The sequence below is a fragment of the Phyllobates terribilis genome, unplaced genomic scaffold, assembly GCF_046119375.1.
Source record: "Phyllobates terribilis strain yellow unplaced genomic scaffold, ASM4611937v1 Scaffold_3__8_contigs__length_932513732, whole genome shotgun sequence".
In the NCBI taxonomy this organism is placed as follows: Eukaryota; Metazoa; Chordata; class Amphibia; order Anura; family Dendrobatidae; genus Phyllobates; species Phyllobates terribilis.
Genome location: NW_027362763.1, coordinates 853,708,926 through 853,729,974, shown reverse-complemented (window position 1 = coordinate 853,729,974; position 21,049 = coordinate 853,708,926). Strand labels below are relative to the sequence as shown.

Below are 21,049 nucleotides of genomic sequence, written 5' to 3'. Positions count from 1 at the left end.
CCTTATTGTCTTTTCAAATCCAAGAGGATGTGCCACTTTCTATTACGACGTGAAAAGGCAGTGATTATTAAACCCGTGGAACCCGATCACAGGGAAGCTGATGGTTTTATATGACAACTTCAGGCTTAACAATGACCTCCAGGTTTGCCATAAATCACATGTCAAACTCTGGCCAGCAGGGTGAGTATATTTGGCCCGCGATGCTGGGCGGGTCCCTCGAGTATATTTGAACCGTGACTCCAGGTGGGTCACCCGCATGGCATCGCACTTTCAACTATATTGGAATCCTAGATGCCGATACAGTTGCAAGCAAGCGTCAACTGATGCTCCCTCTCCCATTATTTACCTTCTGCGTCTGGCGTCTCAGCACAGCGTGTGTGATGATGTCATTACAACGCGCCCACTGTACCAAGGTGTGCAGAGGGTCTGAAGACACCATGAGGAGTCCAGAGTAGTGGGGGAACGGGCAGAGGTGAGTATTTTTTTTTAAATGTGGAGCCTATTATACTGTATGGAGCACTATGTAGGGTGCATTATACTATATGGAGCACTATGTGGGACCCACTATACTGTATGGAGCACTATGAGGACATTATACTGTATGGAGCACTATATGGGGCCCATTATACTGTATGGCGCACTATATGGGGCCCATTATACTGTATGGCGCACTATATGGGGCCCATTATACTGTATGGTGCACTATATGGGGCCCATTATACTGTATGGTGCACTATATGGGGCCCATTATACTGTATGGTGCACTATATGGGGCCCATTATACTGTATGGTGCACTATATGGGGCCCATTATACTGTATGGTGCACTATGTGGGGCCATTCTATGGTATGGAACACTATGTGAGGCCCGTTATACTGTATGGAGCATTATATGGGGCCCATTATACTGTATGGAGCATTATATGGGGCCCATTATACTGTATGGCGCACTATATGGGGCCCATTATACTGTAGGGTGCACTATATGGGGCCCATTATACTGTAGGGTGCACTATATGGGGCCCATTATACTGTAGGGTGCACTATGTGGGGCCATTCTACGGTATGGAAGACTATGTGAGGCCCGTTATACTGTATGGAGCACTTTTTGTAGCCATTACACTGTATGCGGATTACAGTTGGAGAATCATACTTTGATGTGGTCACCATTCGTTGTTGGGGAGATTAAAGGGGGGGTACAGTTGGGTCAACATATTGTGCGTGTGGAGGGTACTGTGGTGGAATTCAATGTGGGGGTATTATACTGTGTTTGGGGGTACTTTTCTTTGCATTTTACTTTATTATCTGTATTATTCAAGGTATTTTATCCTTTGTTGTTGCATATTTAAATTAGGCCATTGGGCCATATGCTTTTCACTGCTTTTACAAAACATTTTATTATTCCAATATTTTATTCTAAGATCTATAAATTAAAATGTACTTTGTTCTTGGGACAACCCCTTTAAGCTTGCTTCCATATGAAAAAGTTAATCGTTATATTTCTTAAGGAAAAACATCAATTGTAGACTTTTTTTTTTTTTATTATTTTAAATAAATAAATATCAAGGTTGGCCCACGACTTTGTCCAAGCTTTTAATTTTGGCCCTCTGTGTATTTGAGTTTGACATCCCTGCCATCGATCAAAGCTGAAGGCATGGTCTATTTGCCTGCCTGAGTGTAAAGATGCATGCACAAATATATGAATCATGCACCATAATGTAAAGCCCGGCCATGGGTCTCCTGACCCAAACTGAACAGCCTCATAGGCTCACAGGCTGTCATGTTCAGATCAGGAGACCCGCAGCTAGTCCATGCTTCTTGGTCCGTATTCGACACACGGATCTGTGAATCCACCCCAACAATGACCGGTTTGATAATGCTCTGCAGATTAATAACAATGTGATCAAAGAATCACATATTCAAGTCCCCTTGTGAGGCTCAAATATTGTAAAATTGATAATTATAATAAATAATGATGAAAAAGTTTTTTAAAAAATGGACAAAATAAGAAAAAAAAAAAAAACACACTCTCAAAACAAGATATCTGGTATCACCTCGTACATAACTACCAGTACAACAAAAATATATCATTATTTATCCCGCTCTGTGAACACTGAAAAAAAAGAGAAAATGCAAAAAACTAACAAAATTTGTAATTTTTGTTCATCTCGCCTCATATGAAATTAAATACAAAATCTTCAAGCCATATGCATGCTAAAACTACAGCATGTTACGCAAAAAGCAAGCTTTCATAGAGCTCTGTACTTAAAGTTATAGCTCTCAGAATATGATTTTTAAAAACGATTTTTTTCAAATTTGATAACATTGAAATCATATCAATCGGTACTATATGATTTATCCTGTATCACGAATGCAAAAAAGCTAGAATTGCAGTTTTTTCCATCTACTCCTTATGAAAAAAGTCGTATGTATCCAAAAATTGTACTAGTGAAAAATCACAGCTTGTTCTGCAAAAATTAAGCTCTTACACAACTATCTACAGAAAAACAAGTTGTATGTCTAATAAAAAGGTGGCCTAAAAGAAAAAAGAGTTTTTTTTTAAAGCAAAGGTAATACAAACATTAGAATAACAATTTTTTATGTTGTATCAATCAGCCAAAAAATTATCATATTAATAATAATGAATGGTGATTGGCGTTTAACAAAAAAATCCAGAATTACTGCTTTTTTCTTCATTCCACCTAACAAAAAGTGTAGTAAAAAATGATCATTAATGTAAGATATATCCAAACATGGGTCCAATGAAAGGTACACTGCTCAAAAAAATAAAGGGAACACTTAAACACCACAATGTAACTCCAAGTTAATAACACTTCTGTGAAATCTACCTGTTCAGTTATGAAGCAACACTGATTGTGAATCAATTTCTCCTGCTGTTGTGCAAATGGAACAGACAACTGGTAGAAATGAAAGGCAATTAGCAAGATACCCCCTATAAAGGAGTGGTTTTGCAGGTGGTGACCACAGACCATTTCTCGGTTCATATCCTTTTTGGCTGTTTTGGTCACTTTTTCATTTTGCCATTGCTCTCACCCCTAGAGGTACAGTAGCATGAGGCGGTGTCTACAGTACAACCACAGAAGTTGCTCAAGTAGTGCAGTTCATCCAGGATGACACATCAATGCGAGCTATGGCAAGAAGGGTAGCTGTGTCTGTCAGCACAGTGTCCAGAGCATGGAGCAGATACCAGGAGATGTGGAGGGAGCCATAGGAGGGCAACAACCCAGCAGCAGGACCGTTACCTCCTCCTTTGCGCAAGGAGGAACAGCCAGAGCCCTGCAAAATGACCTCCAACAGGCCACAAATGTGCATGCATCTGCACAAATGGTTAGAAACCGACTCCATGAGGGTGGTATGAGGGCCCGACGTCCACAGATGGGGGCTGTGCTTACAGCCCAAAACCGTGCAGGACGCTTGGCATTTGCCACAGAACACCAGGATTGGCAAAGTCGCCACTGGCGCCCTGTGCTCTTCACAGATGAAAGCAGGTTCACACTGAGCACATGTGACAGACGTGACAAGAGTCTGGAGACGCCGTGGAGAGCGATCTGCTGCCTGCAACATCCTTCAGCATGACCGGTTTGGCAGTGGGTCAGTAATGGTGTGGGGTGGCATTTCTTTGGAGGGCCGCACAGCCCTCCATGTGCTCGCTAGAGGTAGCCTGACTGCCATTAGGTACAGAGATGAGATCCTCACACCCCTTGTGAGACCATATGCTGGTGCGGTTGGCCCTGGGTTCCTCCTAATGCAGGACAATGCCAGACCTTATGTGGCTGGAGTGTGTCAGGAGTTGGCAGATGCTTTAGTCCAGGTCTGGGAGGAGATCCCACAGGAGACCACCCGCAACCTTATCAGGAGCATGCCCAGGCATTGTAGGGAGGTCATACAGGCACGTGGAGGCCACACACAATACTGAGGATCATTTTGGCTTGTTTTAAGGACATTACATCAAAGTTGGATCACCCTGTAGTGTGTTTTTCCACTTTAATTTTGGGGGTGACTCCAAATCCAGGCCTCCATTGGTTAATAAATTTGATTTCCATTGATGATTTTTGTGTGATTTTGTTGTCAGCACATTCAACTTTGTACAGAACAAAGTATTCAATGAGAATATTTCATTCATTCAGATCTAGGATGTGTTATTTGAATGTTCCCTTCATTTTTTTGAGCAGTGTACATCTTGGCACACAAAAAATAAGCCCTCATATACCTCCATTATTAGAAAATTGTTAAACTTATGACTCTTAGAATATGAGAACACAAACATTTTTTTCCCAGACTATTTGTTGTTTAAAACAATAAAACATAAATAAAACTATATACATTTTGTTATCGCCCTAATCGTGCAGACTCAAAAATCAACGGTGACACTATGCAGTCAAAGAAAGCATGAAATGCCCCCAAAAAAAACATGTGTTTTTTTCTTTTTCATCTCATTTATACTTAAAAGTTAGGCATTTGTGTGTTACAAAATCCTTGCCAATGACAAACACAACTAATTCTGCATAAAAAAACAAGCCCTCATACTAAAAAAAATGTCTGGCCTTAGAGAATTATGATGGTTTTGTCATACATGATGCCCTTATTAAATATTAAAGTTACAAGACTGCTGTACAATAAAGTGGAATCACTTTCAGGATCTCATAAAAAAAAACAGTGTATAACAGTACAGAAGGTTCATCCATGAATGTCAAATGACAATGTTCTATAGTGCAGGGTTTGTTTAAAGTCACCATACAGCCCTGTACATGTGTCCTAAAGGCTGAATTCACTGTGTATATGTCCCTCAAATACAGAAGAGCTGTCCTTGCAACATGTTACCCTTACTTGGGACATATTAAGTGACATGGCCATTTTAAAGAGGTTGTCCAGGACTTTACCCTTTACAGCCTGGGGCGTAATAGTAAGCACCAGGCTGTCACCCCCCTGTTCAGTGCAGGCTCCGGCGCTGAGCCCACACTGAACCGGGCACATGTTAGCTGATTTATACAGCTGACATGTGCCCGCAACAGCTGCGGGTGGAATCGCGATCCATCCGCGGCTGTTAACATGTTAAATGCCGCTGCCAATCTCTGACAGCGGCATTTAACAGCACCGCGGCGGTAGAGCGTCACTTACCCCGCCCATCGGTGACCCCGTCACGTGATCGCGGGTCAGGACCCCAGTGGTTAACATGTACTGATCGCTATGAGCACCACCTAGTGGTCGGCGCTCATAGCATAGGAGCATTTCTGCTACATAGAGGGGATATGCTCATCACCTCTATGTAGCAGAGGCAATCGGATAGTTGCTGCCTCTAGTCTCCTATGGAGACTATAGAAGCAAGCAAAAAGTGTAAAAAAAAAATGTTTAAAAATATTTAAAAAAAATATAAAAAGTTTAAATCACCCCCCTTTCGCCCCATTCAAAATAAAATAATAATAAAAAAAAACACATACACATATTTGGTATCGGCGCATTCAGAATCGCCCGATCTATCAATATAAAAAAATAATTAATCCGATTGGTAAACGGCGTAACGAGAAAAAAATTCTAAACGCCAGAATTACGTTTTTTTGGTCGCCGCAACATTGCAATAAAATGCAATAACAGGCGATCAAAACATTGGATCTACCCCAAAATGGTATCAATAAAAACTTCAGCTCGGCGCGCAAAAAATAAGCCCTCAACCGGCCCCAGATCCCAAAAAATGGAGACTCTACGGGTCTTGGAAAATGGCGCCATTTTTTTTTTTTTAGCAAACTTTGGATTTTTTTGTTCACCGCTTAAATAAAAAAGAAACTATACATGTTTGGTATCTATGAACTCGTAATGACCTGGAGAATAAGAATGACAGGTCAGTTTTAGCATTCAGTAAAAGTGGTAAAAAAAATTAAAAAAATCTGTGGTATTGCACTTTTTTTGCAATTTCACCGCACTTAGAATTTTTTTCCAGTTTTCCAGAACACAATATGGTAAAACCAGTGATGTCGTTCAAAAGTACAACTCGTCCCGCAAAAAAATAAGCCCTCACACGGCCATATTGACCAAAAAATAAAAACGCTATGGCTCTGGGAACAAGGGGAGCAAAAAACGAAAATGCAAACACGGAAAATCCGAGAGTCGTTAAGGGGTTAACATTGATGGCCGTGGCCGGCTACTGCACATCTGCTCCGTATTGGTTTCAATAGTTGGCGGATGTGCAGTCCCTGGCCACTTTGCAGTCTACGGAGCTGTGCTACCGACCGACACCAGCAACAGCTAATCAGTGGGGGTGCCAGGTGCCACACCCCCACCAATCAGACATTGATGCCTATCATAAGAATAGGCCAACAATGTTAAAAGTCCTGGACAACTCCTTTAAGTGGTTCTTTGTTTAATATGTGGAGTTAAATTTTAAGCACCGAACAGTAGCAAAGAGACATGGGAAATGTAGAATACAACAAAGCAAATCAGCTGAGATACAAGCCTACCAACCACGACAAAGTGACCTCCCCCCTATAAAGCAGTAAATATAGTCAAAAATATATTATGACCATTTTATAGCAAAACCTGCAACAATTCAGGGCCACCAACTCTATTCTGCACTGCAGTATATTCAGCCCTAAAGTCTCCTATCCCACAGAAATGGATCGTATCAATTAGCCTTTTTTGTAATAGGAATCAATTAATTCAAACACAGGTATTCTCATACATATTGTATGAAAATGTTGTTTCACGTGCCCAACCTCTGGGAGTCTGTGGCTTTTGCGTAAAAAACAACGTAGGAACATATGATTATAAGCAGCACAATATATGCATTTCCAGCATACCTGATGTTTAGAAATTTTTCCAACTGCAAAATATTTGGACATTGGACTAGAAAACACCAACCCGGACACTGCAGCAGCCGGCGACATTGCCAGTGATTCCGTCAACTTTATTCCTATATGGACAAGATACAAGTGGTTTTATTATACAAGTCAAAAACACAGGAAATGTAAAAATGAAAATATTAAAATACAAATATACAATCACTTATTTTTATTAACTGTAGAGCAAATAATTAAGATTTAAGGTAGAGTATAAATCTGATCCCGACTTCATGCAAATATAGTTGTTACAATAAAATTACTTTGCACATATCATTAAGATTTGTTCCAGTTTATAATGAAATAGCCTTTCAATAGAAGCAATCTAGGCCCTTCGTCTCAGCTAGTCTAGTGGTAGAATTCAGATAAAGGCATTAACCAGATATAGAAAATCTCATCCAGCGAGTAGGACAGGCTGCATAGCCACATCCAGGTGGCCAGCAGCGCTGCTGTGCAGGGAAGTATTATTGAATTAGTGGGGTCTTGGAGGTTGGACCTCTACGGATCATAAACTAATAGTCTAGCCTGGCGTTAGGCCATCAGAAAGTGAAATGGGAAACCTTTGCCTCTGTGCGAAGCTCTCATATCCAAAAACTCCAGCACCTGTTGCCTCCTCTATGTCTGCCAGCTTCCACATGGTGGTTTTCTCCGTGTGATCAGGCTGGCTGGGATATCCTGGAGCTGGGCGAATGCCTTCATAGCGAATCCTGCGCAGGTCAGCAACATTCAGGGCCTCCTCACTGCAGTAACCCCATAGGTCCTTCCTTACTCTTTCGTGGATCTCTTCAGCGAATGCCTTGTTAAATTAAATGGAGAGAATGTTCTCTGAGCAAGGAATAAAATGACAACTCAAAGTGCACACAGACAGATGAAACAAGAACTTCAGTCTCATACATGGGAAATGGCAGGAACAGACGCCATAATGTTTCCTGCCAGCTGAATGCACACACCATTAACCCATATAGGATCACATTAAATAGCAGAATAAACATGACCCAGCACAGCCAACGTGATCAGGGATCCACCAGGTCATATAACAGGCATGGCCCCATAACTGCTCACAGATGTACCTCGGCTAGTCTGTCTCCAAGGGCTTTCACCATGATACTGTTGTAGTCATCTCCTTTATTCTGATAACCTTTACTAAGGTCTTCCACTCCAAAAATGGCAACTGCAAATAAACCAAGGTAGTCACGCACTCCAGATTTCAGAGGGGCTATAAAGTCAGACAGACAGTAGTAGGGATCTGTGGATGCAGAGTCTTTCTCAGCCTGAAGAATACAAAACATTAAACATTACGTTGGAATTTGTTCTCCACAATTTTACACCTAACAGCAGGCAAATTGCATGACATACATCAAATAAGTACCCATTATGAATATTTTATAGCTTAGCTCTTACTAATTTTATGTTGGGAGGGAATGAGAGATTGTTTTGTGCAACACTATTACATTTTTTTACACTGCACGTACCATAAACCTGAAGCAGCAATTCCTTGATCCCTTCTAATGTTGTTTAGTATGTCCAACATTAATGTGACAAGCAGCCTATGAGGCTGTACTTCTGGATAATAGAAGCCTAACAAAGGCTTGCAGACAGATGGGATGGCAGGTATGGGGACCATTTAGGCCCCTGTGGCCCATGATAACCTATTATATCCCTACAATTGAGATGCATGATGCCGATGGCCTGATAGAAAGAGCTCCCTTCCTCTGTCAAACAACTCAGATGCAGCTATTGATCATGGCATCTAAAGGTTTACACCGCAGTGACCAGTAATTTCTAATTCTGGCAGTTAAGACATGAAGCCATGTGTACTGCAACTGCACAGTGACAGTTAGGCCACGATCACACATTCAGTATTAGGTCAGTATTTTACATCATTGTTTCTAAACCAAAATAAGGAAACGAACAATCAGAAGAAAAGTATAATAGAAACACGTCACCACTTCTGTATTTATCACCCACTCCTGGTTTTGGCTTACAAATTCTGGTGGAAAATACTGACCAAACACTGAACATGGCCTAAGATGCAATTACAAGACTTAATTGTAATCGAGAGGTCATTCATGAATGAAATGCAGCATCCATTTAGAAAGCTTAGGCCACGTTCACACGTTCAGTATTTAGTCAGTGTTTTATATCAGTATTTATAAGCCAAAACCAGGAGTGAAACAATCAGAGGAAAAGTATAATAGAAACACGTCACCACTTCTGTATTTATCACCCACTTCTGGTTTTGGCTTACAAATACTGACCATATCCTAAGGCACCAGTGAACATATTGAGAACGGAGTTGGTGGAATACCTTTTTAAACTGATGTATTCTCAGGCAGTGATTAGAAACAAAAATGATAGCTGTGGCACATGTCAATGAAAAATCCTAGCTATGCATGGCTGTAAGTGCTCCCGCTATTCGGCCCTTCTAGGGCACAAATATTAAGAAAAATGCACACAGAATAAATTCATCTCAGGTGCCCTATGCCTCCTTCAAATTTAGCACACCAAACAAATAGTGAGTGTTTCCACTGACAAAAGGTGAGCAAGACATATTCAGCCACTTTCTCCAGATATGTTATACAAAAAATAAAATTACCTGTTGCCTCAGGCCATAAAAAGTGGCAATAGGCTCAGAAGAATGCGGGTCCTGCTCCTCTGAATATAACAAAATGTCATCTTGCACACTCTGAGCTGGCCAGATGCCGACAATACCTCGGGCCTGAATTTTTTTTTGTCGTATCAGGACTTCTAGCAGTTTTTGTCCATCATCATAAACTTTTTTTGCTTCTTCCCCTTAAAAGATAATAATGAGAAAAGATAACATGGTTTTTCCCAGGAAAGGTTCCAGTATATAGTTATGGTTCAGGTCATAGTGCTGTGCTTTTACTTCTGTACAGGATGTGACGACAGTTAGATACATATTGATTAGCGACCCTACAAACACTACATACATAGAAGACATTATTAGGGAGACTTGACTGAGAATGAGGACATCCACAATTCAAGACTGCCATTGATTGAAATTACAGCGCCCCCTCTTTTAGAGTCACCAAAAGATTTTTACGGGAAAGAGTGGAATTACAGTATCCGCTATTTCAATGAGACAACAACTGAAAGCAAGGGTGCAAAGTGGTTGCCCACACAAATATGAATTTAGCTCTGCATGAAAATAAACTATAGAGATTTTTTGATTAACCCTTATATATAACAAAATAACTTGGAACAGAATTTTGAACCTTAGAGTAGCTATCACCAGCCTGGGGCAGCCCTTTTCATTTAATGGAAGAGTGGACGATCTCAGATTGGTGATATTACTAAATATCTCTGGAGCACTGGGTGTCCCACGGACCAGAACCAGCAAATTTTACCCTAACCAGGGGCATAACTTGTTTTTTTTGTTTTGTAGTGGAGAATGGTAATAACCATGTTAAGGGTGAACTTCAGCAAAAGTAAAAGTCTGGGTATATCCGCTTCTGCAGCAACAGAGTTAAATGTATTTTTTGTTTCTTTTTCTTTCTTACCAACTGTTTTATCATTAAAGATTTTTGGAAATCCTCTGTTGGGGTATTTTCCTCGGAGCTGCCACACATCAAAGAAAGGCTTCCAGTCTATATACTGAGAAAGTTTCTCCAGGTCATAGTTTTTGAAAACCAGTGTGCCTAAAAATTTTGGTTTTACTGGGTAAAAAAATAAAACCAAAATAGTTAAAAATTAGGAAATCATGAACACACAGTTAAAAGGGATGCATTAATTCATGTAGGTTTTGTACAACACAAAGCAGAAAGATTTGGACCAAACAGAATGCCAATGATTAAAGATACTCAAAATCCTGTTGAGCAGTATCAAATTACTATAAATAAAGAGGCTTTTATATTCTCCTCATATTAATTCACCTACAATGTAGAGCAATTAATGACAAGCTGAACATTTACATTGGTGATCTGAGGGTGACTTATACGTAACCAGACCTTTAAATGGAAATGCTGTGCAATCTATGGCCATCATGTGAAGTTGAGCAGATTAATATTTAAATTAGTGTGACAAGATATAGCGTCATTCATATTTTATTACATGAAACACCCGCGTATTCTGGGCTTAGGAGTCAAGGGGACAGTCGTAATCAGTGTCAACTGCAAATCCTACAAACCCATATCTAGCTTCTGTAGATTTCACCTTTAATAAACATGAGAAAACCTAATATGCCTAATAGTATAATCAGATTCTAATAATATGCTTTACCTTTGGGGTAGAATATGTGGTAATCTCACCTGGTACTGGATGAGAATGCCAGTCAATATGGAATCCTCTCTCTCTCGCTTGCTGTAGAGACACATATCTTCTTTCCTAGATCCAGATAAATAAATATTTATTTTTCTTCTATCACGAGGCAAGAACTTCTAGGCAACTAATATATTTTTATAATAAATAGCTGAGCAATACTATAGGAGACAAAAAGGGGAATAAGAGCCCATTCAGAACCCACACAAGTACCTGGGAACACATGGCACCCAATGCAGAAGTTGTCTGGGTCGTTTACAAAACCAGGACCCCATTTCTAAATCATCTTGAGCCAATAGATAATCTGTCACCACCAAATGTATATCCAGAAGTAGTGTTGAGCATTCCGATACTGAAATATCGGGTATCGGCCGATATTCGCGGTATCGGAATTCCGATACTTAATTCCGATACTTTTACAATATCGAATACCGGAATCGGAAGTTCCCATAATGCCTGCGCTCTGCAGTGTCTCTGAACGATGACAAGCTGGATGGCAGCGCTCAGCTGAGATCCAGCCTGTCATCAGAATGCCATCCCAGCGTGGGAGAATTCTCCTGATTGTTTAAAAGCCGGCGGGCGGTAAAAAGCCGCCGGCTTTTAAACAATTACACAGCCCCATACTGCTTCCCCGCAGCCTCCCACCCCGATCCTCCGCTTCCCTCGCCACCTCCCATCCCGATCGTAAGTTAGGACCGGGCGGGGAGCGCAGCACCAAGGAGCGGGGAGCGAAGGACCCGGGCGGGGAAGCCAGCAATGAAAAGACTTCACCGCCGGCTTTCCCGTTCTGTGCTGCGCTTTCCCGCCGGTTATTTCAAATGAACAGCTGAGGTATCAGGTGATGCCGGTCAGCTGTTCATTTGAAGTCGCCGCGGTGCCCTCAGAGGGTTCATGTGAGTTCATGCTTGACTGCATTGCATGAACTCACATGAACTTTCCCACGGTCGCACAGGTCAGCCTCACCTCCCAGACCGGTCATGATTGGTGTGTGTGGGTGTTTGTGCGATGTGTGCGCGGTGTCTGTGCGATGTCTGCGGGTGTGTGTGTGCGGGTGTGCGCGGTGTCTGTGCGATGTCTGGGGGGGGGTGTGTGCGGGTGTGCGCGGTGTCTGTGCGATGTCTGGGGGTGTGTGAGTGCAGGCAGACATAGGCCGATGTGACACTACTACTCCCATCGGCCTATGTCTGTCCACCGTCCACTCGTGCCAGCAGGATCATCCTGATCCTGCTATTTAAATTGCCCTACTGTGTCCCCAATAAATTTTAAATACATGTCATTGGTGGCCAGTGGTTGCCTACAATAAATTAGTTTATACATTACCTGTCCCCGCCGATCGCCACCTAAAATAAAGTAAAAAATAAAAAACTACACCTATACTCACCTAGACACCTAATTCCCCGAAGCCATCGATCTCCTGTAATAAAATATAAAATAATAAACCACAACCTTATCCTTACCCCTCCGTAGTAGTCCACGAGTGTCCCACGATGATCTCCAGTTCAGAGCAGCCACATAGAATGTGACCGCTCTGAACCGCTGCCGCCGCTAGAATGATGGGGCCGTAAGGGTTCGGAGTTCAGGCAGCGCTGCTCCGGTTAGCTGCTTTACGGCCCCGCTATATCGTGAGAAATTACCACGGTACAGCAGTGCCGTAAAGGAGGTCTCCGGAGCTGCGCTGCCTGAATTCACTCCGGTGACCTCAGTCAGTGGCTCCCGCTGCCGGGAGCGGACGTGTTCCCGGCAGTGTGAGCTTACAGCAGCCATGCACAGCTGTCACCATCTCCAGATGTGACAGCTGTGCATGGGAGATCAGCGCAGGAACGTGGACAGGTAACTATTTTTTTTTAGTAAACTAAGAATTAAATAAAATGGTGTGTTTTATTTCAAATAAATTATTTTTTTCTGGGTGTAGTGTGTTTTTTCTTTTTAACACTTTGTAGGTTAGTAATGGGGGTGTCTTATAGACGCCCATCATTACTAACCTGGGCTTCATGGCAGCTGGCGCTGACATGAACCCCAGCCCTATGCTTGCGCTCCTCAGTGTCTCTCTGTGACGGCATAAAGATGAGCCGAGGTCATGTCCAATGAACTCAGCTCACCTCATGCACGTCACTGACAGCGTGGGAAAATTCTCACGCTGAAGCGCTGAGTGCAGGAGAATTCTCCCACGCTGTCAGTGACGTGCATGAGGTGAGCTGAGATCATTGGACATGAACTCGGCTCATCTGGATGCCGTCACAGAGAGACACTGAGGAGCGCAAGCATGCCTGTGCTTCTCAGTGTCTGCGGGGTGACAGGCTGGATGGCAGCGTTCTGCTGCGGTCCAGCCTGTCATCTCGATGTAGCAGAGCTGGAGCCATCGTGGGAACCATGGAAAGGTAAGGATGAGGTTGCTTTATTATTTTTCTTTTATTGCAGGAGATCGTTGGCTTCAGCTGGAATGGGCGTGACGGTAAGTATGGTTTAATTTAGAACAATAAAGAATTGTGTGTTTATTTCAATTAAAGGACTTTATTCTGGGTGTTTGTGTTTTTTTTTTAACTTTCACTATGGGGTTAGTAATGGGGGTGTCTTATAGACGCCTCTCCATTACTAACCTGGGCTTGATGTCAGCTGGCATTATAAGCTGACATGAACCCCAGTCCTATTACCCCACTGCCACCGCTACAGGGCAGTGGGAAGAGCGAGGCTAAGTGCCAGAATTGGCGCATCCTATGGATGCGCCATTTCTGGGGCGGCTGACGGCTGGTGTTTCTAGCCTGGGAGGGGGCCAATATTCATGGCTCCCTTCCTGGGCTATTAATATCAGCCCCCAGCTGTCTGCCTAGCCTTTGCTAGCTATTAAAATAGGGGGGACCCCACGTCATTTTTTTGGGGGGGTCCCCCATTTTAATAGCTAGTAAGGGCTAGGTATTCAGCTGGGGGCTGATATTAGTAGCCTGGGAAGCTCCGTGGGTATTACCCCCTTCCCAGGCTTCAAACATCTGCCCCAGCCGTCTGCTTAACCTCCGCTAGAGACTAAAATTACGGGGAACCCCACGCCAATTTTTTTTTAAACAAATCCTTTATTTTAACACTAAATGACAAGTACAGTAATCAACACTGTCACTGTACTTCATATATATGTGACTGACATGTTTCTATCTATCTTATCTATGTGTGATTCTCTATTCCTTCTATTCTAAATTGTCGGGTACCGCTGCTGAATTGCCGGCCGGCTTTCTTAAAGAGACGGTGCATGAAAACACTGTTATTTTTTTAAATAAATCCTTTACACTAAATGACAAGTACAGTAATCAACACTATCACTGTACTTCATATATATGTGACTGACATGTTTCTATCTATCTAATCTATGTGTGAAGCTCTATTCTGTCTGTTATAAATTGTCGGGTACCGCTGCTGAATTGCCGGCCGGCTTTTTTAAAGAGACGGTGCATGAAAACACTATTATTTATTTAAATAAATCCTTTACACTAAATGACAAGTACAGTAAGCAACTGTCACTGTACTTCATATATATGTGACTGACATGTTTCTATCTATCTAATCTATGTGTGGTGCTCTATTCTTTCTGTTGTAAATTGTCGGGTACCGGTGTATGCGCTGATGAATTGCCGGCTTTTCGCATAATGCATTCTACATTATTCTTAGTTGTTTTACTTCATGTAGAATTAACCTACAAGGAAAGAAAGGGTTTATTTTCATTCCGATATTAGTGTCCCATTGACTTGCATTGGTTTCCGGTATCGGAATCGGCGATATCCGATACTTTTTGAGTATCGGTCCGATACGATATTTCCTGATATCGGAAGGTATCGCTCAACACTATCCAGAAGCATTCTTCATTGCAGACTTGATTATATTTGGCTATATGGCATATATACACTACCGTTCAAAAGTTTGGGGTCATTTAGAAATTATTATTTTTGAAAGAAAGGCACATTTTTTTTCAATGAAGCCAACATTAAATGAATCAGAAATACATGGTTAATTTAGTAAATGACTATTCTAGCTGTAAACGTCGTGTTTTTATTGCAATATCTACATTGATGCATAGAGGCCCATTTCCAACAACCACCACTCCAGTGTTTTAATGGTACATTGTGTTTGCTAACTGTGTAAGGCGGCTAATGGATGTTTAGAAAACCCTAGAAAATCCTGGCACAGGTATGGTAGCCCAGCTGAAAACGGTTTGGCTGATTTGAGAAGCTATAAAGTTGACCTTCCTTTGAGCTAGCTGAGAGTCTGGAGCATTACATTTGTTTGTTCTATGAAACTCTCAAAATGGCCAGAAAAAAAGAGAACTTTCATGTGAAACTCGACAGTCTATTCTTGTTCTTAGAAATGAAGGCTATTCCATGCGAGAAATTGCCAAGAAAGTGAAGATTTCCTACAACGGTGTGTACTACTCCCTTCAGAGGAGAGCACAAACAGGCTCTAACCAGAGTAGAAAGAGAAGTGGGAGGCGCGCTGCACAACTGAGCAGCAAGACAAGTACATTAGAGTCTCTAGTTTGAGAAATCGATGCTTCACAGCTCCTCAACTGGCAGCTTCATTAAATAGTACACGCAAAACGCCAGTGTCAACGTCTACAGTGCAGAGGCGACTCCGGGATGCTGGCCTTCAGGGAAAAGTGGCAAAGAAAAAGCCATATCTGAGACTGGCTAATAAAAGGAAAATATTAATATGGGCAAAAGAACACAGACATTGGACAGAGGAAGATTGGAAAAAATTTTTATGGACAGACGAATCAAAGTTTGAGGTGTTTGGATCACACAGAAGAACATTTGTGAGACGCAGAACAACTGAAAAGATGTTGGAAGAGTACATGACGCCATCTGTCAAGCATGGTGGAGGTAATGTGATGGTCTGGGGTTACTTTGGTATTGGTAAAGTAGGAGATTTGAACAAGGTAAATGGGATTTTGAATAAGGAAGGCTATCACTCCATTTTGCAATGCCATGCCATACCCTGTGGACAGCGCTTGATTGGAGCCAATTTCATCCTACAACAGGACAATGACCCAAAGCACACCTCCAAATTATGCATGAACTATTTAGGGAAGAAGCAGGCAGCTGGTATTTTATCTGTAATGGAGTGGCCAGTGCAGTCACCAGATCTCAACCCCATTGAGCTGTTGTGGGAGCAGCTTGACCGTATGGTACGGAAAAAGTGCACACTATGTGTATATACGTGTGTGTGTGTGTGTGTGTGTGTGTGTGTGTGTGTGTGTGTGTGTGTGTGTAATATATACAGTACAGACCAAAAGTTTGGACACACCTTCTCATTTAAAGATTTTTCTGTATTTTCATGACTTTGAAAATTGTACATTCACACTGAAGGCAACAAAACTATGAATTAACACATGTGGAATTATATACTTAACAAAAAAGAGTGAAACAACTGAAAATATGTCTTATATTCTAGGTTCTTCAAAGTAGCCACCTTTTGCTTTGATGACTGCTTTGCACACTCTTGGCATTCTCTTGATGAGCTTCAAGAGGTAGTCACCGGAAATGGTTTTCACTTCACAGGTGTGCCCTGTCAGGTTTAATAAGTGGGATTTCTTGCCTTATAAATGGGGTTGGGACCATCAGTTGTGTTGTGCAGAAGTCAGGTGGATACACAGCTGATAGTCCTTCTGAATAGACTGTTAGAATTTGTATTATGGCAAGAAAAAAAGCAGCTAAGTAAAGAAAAATGAGTGGCCATCATTACTTTCAGAAATGAAGGTCAGTCAGTCTGAAAAATTGGGCAAACTTTGAATGTGTCCCCAAGTGCAGTTGCAAAAACCATCAAGCGCTAAAAAGAAACTGGCTCACATGAGGACCGCCCCAGGAAAGGAAGACCAAGAGTCACCTCTGCTTCTGAGGATAAGTTTTATCCGAGTCACCAGCCTCAGAAATCGCAGGTTAACAGCAGCTCAGATCAGAGACCAGGTCAATGCCACACAGAGTTCTAGCAGCAGACACATCTCTTCAACAACTGTTAAGAGGAGACTTTGTGCAGCAGGCCTTTATGGTAAAATAGCTGCTAGGAAACCACTGCTAAGGACAGGCAACAAGCAGAAGAGACTTGTTTGGGTTAAAGAACATAAGGAATGGACATTAGAGCAGTGGAAATCTATGCTTTGGTCTGATGAGTCCAAATTTGAGATCTTTGGTTCCAACCACCATGTCTTTGTGCGACGCAGAAAAGGTGAACGGATGGACTCTACATGCCTGGTTCCCACCGTGAAGCATGGAGGAGGAGGTGTGATGGTGTGTGGGTGCTTTGCTGGTGACACTGTTGGGGATTTATTCAAAACTGAAGGAATACTGAACCAGCATGGCTACCACAGCATCTTGCAGCGGCATGCTATTCCATTCGTTTTGCGTTTAGTTGGACCATCATTTATTTTTCAACAGGACAATGACCCCAAACACACCTTCAGGCTATGTAAGGGCTATTTGACCAAGAAGGAGAGTGATGGGATGCTGCGCCAGATGACCTGGCCTCCACAGTCACCAGACCTGAACCCAATGGAGATGGTTTGGGGTGAGCTGGACCGCAGAGTGAAGGCAAAAGGGCTAACAAGTGCTAAGCATCTCTGCGAACTCCTTCAAGATTGTTGGAAGACCATTTCCGGTGACTACCTCTTGAAGCTCATCAAGAGAATGCCAAGAGTGTGCAAAGCAGTCATCAAAGCAAAAGGTGGCTACTTTGAAGAACCTAGAATATAAGACATATTTTCAGTTGTTTCACACTTTTTTGTTAAGTATATAATTCCACATGTGTTAATTCATAGTTTTGATACCTTCAGTGTGAATGTACAATTTTCATAGTCATGAAAACACAGAAAAATCTTTAAATGAGAAGGTGTGTCCAAACTTTTGGTCTCTAATATATATATATATATATATATATATATACATACATACATACACATATATATACACACACACATAGCTCTAATAAAAAGTGCACACTATTAGCTCAAAATGGGCCCAAGCGGAAATGCGATGCCATAAAGGGGTATCCGGGTGTATTGACGCCAGCTACTATGTCTCAATTTTAAATCATCTAGAGTAAGCAAACTGGGTCATTCAAGGCGGGCTTGATCTTAGGTGGGTGGAGCAGTAGTATTTTTTGTAAATTCCGTGACCTCAAGGCCTCTCTGTGAATTCCCTGAGAGAATCAAATGTGTCTCTTTTTGTAAATGAAGAATTGAATGCTGGTGCTCCTAGAGGTCAAAAACTTAGTGAATGCTGATGGATGAGGACAAGCAGGGCATCCCTGACAGATGGATATGAAAGAGGAAAAACTTCGCACGTAGAGTAATAAATAATTTATACAAAGCTACCACAGAAAAATAAAACTAGCTCCAACATCTACTTTAGCCCACGGGTATGAATCCCTACTTCTATTAGCACTTTAGAATAAAATATTTACCGCTTTTTCTACCCTAGAACAACAAAAAAGGAGTCGCTACTGTCGACTACCAAAGTTACTTTATACCTCAACTTCCTTAGATCATCAGGAAAGTTATCGTTTGTAGAAAATATTTTTCAATTTTCAGTTATCTAAAACCTGGGGCACATCTTATAGCCCATTGTATAAATTTAGTTATTTCCAGACAACTGCAATGTATATTCAGAACACACAAAATACAGTTTTGCGCTACAGTTCATATGCCTACCTTTAAAGAGTCATAGTGATCTTGACGAATGTCTTCATATTCTTCTGCTATTTCTTCTACAAAGTCAACCTTAGAGTTCTCATCCAGCAGTTGTGAACACTGCGAAAATAAATATGAAAAGTGAACATTTTTCTCTTGGTTGTAAATAAATGACAATATTCACGTTTATGGTGAAGATGAGTTTTTTACATTGTAACTAGCCAAAGCCTAGCCATACTACTCCTCTTAGTAGCAAATGTTCTGTACTAATCCAAGGGTTAAAAATGTAACACAATAGGAATTTACACAATTAGGAGCATCACTGCATAATTTATACAAGATGTAAACAGGACACAGTGATCTCCAGTAACATACCCACAGCAAAGTGCAGACAATGGGATGTGTGCTGTGGGGTCGGAGTCGTGGAGTCAGTGTCCATTTTGGAGGAGTCGGTATAAAATGGACCAACTCCTAAAATATATAGTAAATTGGGTACAGTAGTACAATGCAGGATGTGCTGTAAATGTTTTCATAAGAATTTGGGAAAGTTATGAAATGTCCTATAAATGTCTGTTCTGCTCCTGATCTAAGGGTCTCAGCTTTCAGTTGATATGAATCTGTGCTGCACTTTATGTACACGCTCAGTAGTGAGATGAATCTGTGCTGCACTTTATGTACACATTCAGTAGTGAGGCAGTGAGATGAATCTGTGCTGCACTTTATGTACACGCTCAGTAGTGAGGCAGTGAGATGAATCTGTGCTGCACTTTATGTACATGCTCAGAAGTGAGATGAATCTGTGCTGCACTTTATGTACACGCTCAGTAGTGAGGCAGTGAGATGAATCTGTGCTGCACTTTATGTACATGCTCAGTAGTGAGGCAGTGAGATGAATCTGTGCTGCACTTTATGTACACGCTCAGTAGTGAGGCCGTGAGATGAATCTGTGCTGCACTTTATGTACACGCTCAGTAGTGAGGCAGTAAGATGAATCTGTGCTGCACTTTATGTACACGCTCAGTAGTGAGATGAATCTGTGCTGCACTTTATGTACACATTCAGTAGTGAGGCAGTGAGATGAATCTGTGCTGCACTTTATGTACACGCTCAGTAGTGAGGCCGTGAGATGAATCTGTGCTGCACTTTATGTACACGCTCAGTAGTGAGGCAGTGAGATGAATCTGTGCTGCACTTTATGTACACGCTCAGTAGTGAGGCAGTGAGATGAATCTGTGCTGCACTTTATGTACACGCTCAGTAGTGAGGCAGTGAGATGAATCTGTGCTGCACTTTATGTACACGCTCAGTAGTGAGATGAATCTGTGCTGCACTTTATGTACATGCTCAGTAGTGAGGCAGTGAGATGAATCTGTGCTGCACTTTATGTACATGCTCAGTAGTGAGATGAATCTGTGCTGTACTTTATGTACACGCTCAGTAGTGAGGCAGTGAGATGAATCTGTGCTGTACTTTATGTACACGCTCAGTAGTGCGGCAGTGAGATGAATCTGTGCTGTACTTTATGTACACGCTCAGTAGTGAGGCAGTGAGATGAATCTGTGCTGTACTTTATGTACACGCTCAGTAGTGAGGCAGTGAGATGAATCTGTGCTGTACTTTATGTACACACTCAGTAGTGAGGCAGTGAGATGAATCTGTGCTGTACTTTATGTACACGCTCAGTAGTGCGGCAGTGAGATGAATCTGTGCTGCACTTTATGTACATGCTCAGTAGTGAGATGAATCTGTGCTGTACTTTATGTACACGCTCAGTAGTGAGGCAGTGAGATGAATCTGTGCTGTACTTTATGTACACGCTCAGTAGTGCGGCAGTGAGATGAATCTGTGCTGTACTTTATGTACACGCTCAGTAGTGAGGCAGTGAGATGAATCTGTGCTGTACTTTATGTACACGCTCAGTAGTGCGGCAGTGAGATGAATCTGTGCTGTACTTTATGTACACGCTCAGTAGTGCGGCAGTGAGATGAATCTGTGCTGTACTTTATGTACATGCTCAGTAGTGAGATGAATCTGTGCTGTACTTTATGTACACGCTCAGTAGTGCGGCAGTGAGATGAATCTGTGCTGCACTTTATGTACATGCTCAGTAGTGAGATGAATCTGTGCTGTACTTTATGTACACGCTCAGTAGTGAGGCAGTGAGATGAATCTGTGCTGTACTTTATGTACACGCTCAGTAGTGCGGCAGTGAGATGAATCTGTGCTGTACTTTATGTACACGCTCAGTAGTGAGGCAGTGA

General features: G+C 41.9%; 1 protein-coding gene across 2 annotated transcripts in view; it reads right to left on the bottom strand.

The window, feature by feature from the left end:
- The window catches only part of MTR (5-methyltetrahydrofolate-homocysteine methyltransferase), a 95,099-nt gene that overhangs the window by 2,292 nt on the left and 71,758 nt on the right, over positions 1–21,049 (bottom strand). For both annotated transcript variants that reach the window (XM_073672544.1, XM_073672545.1), the window contains exons 26-32: positions 18,810–18,908; positions 11,119–11,194; positions 10,372–10,527; positions 9,447–9,643; positions 7,921–8,121; positions 7,454–7,646; positions 6,812–6,924 (exon numbers count right to left, since the gene is read on the bottom strand). In XM_073672544.1, the coding sequence (XP_073528645.1) occupies positions 6,812–6,924; positions 7,454–7,646; positions 7,921–8,121; positions 9,447–9,643; positions 10,372–10,527; positions 11,119–11,194; positions 18,810–18,908 (1,035 nt within the window). The remainder of the gene's footprint in view (positions 1–6,811; positions 6,925–7,453; positions 7,647–7,920; positions 8,122–9,446; positions 9,644–10,371; positions 10,528–11,118; positions 11,195–18,809; positions 18,909–21,049) is intronic.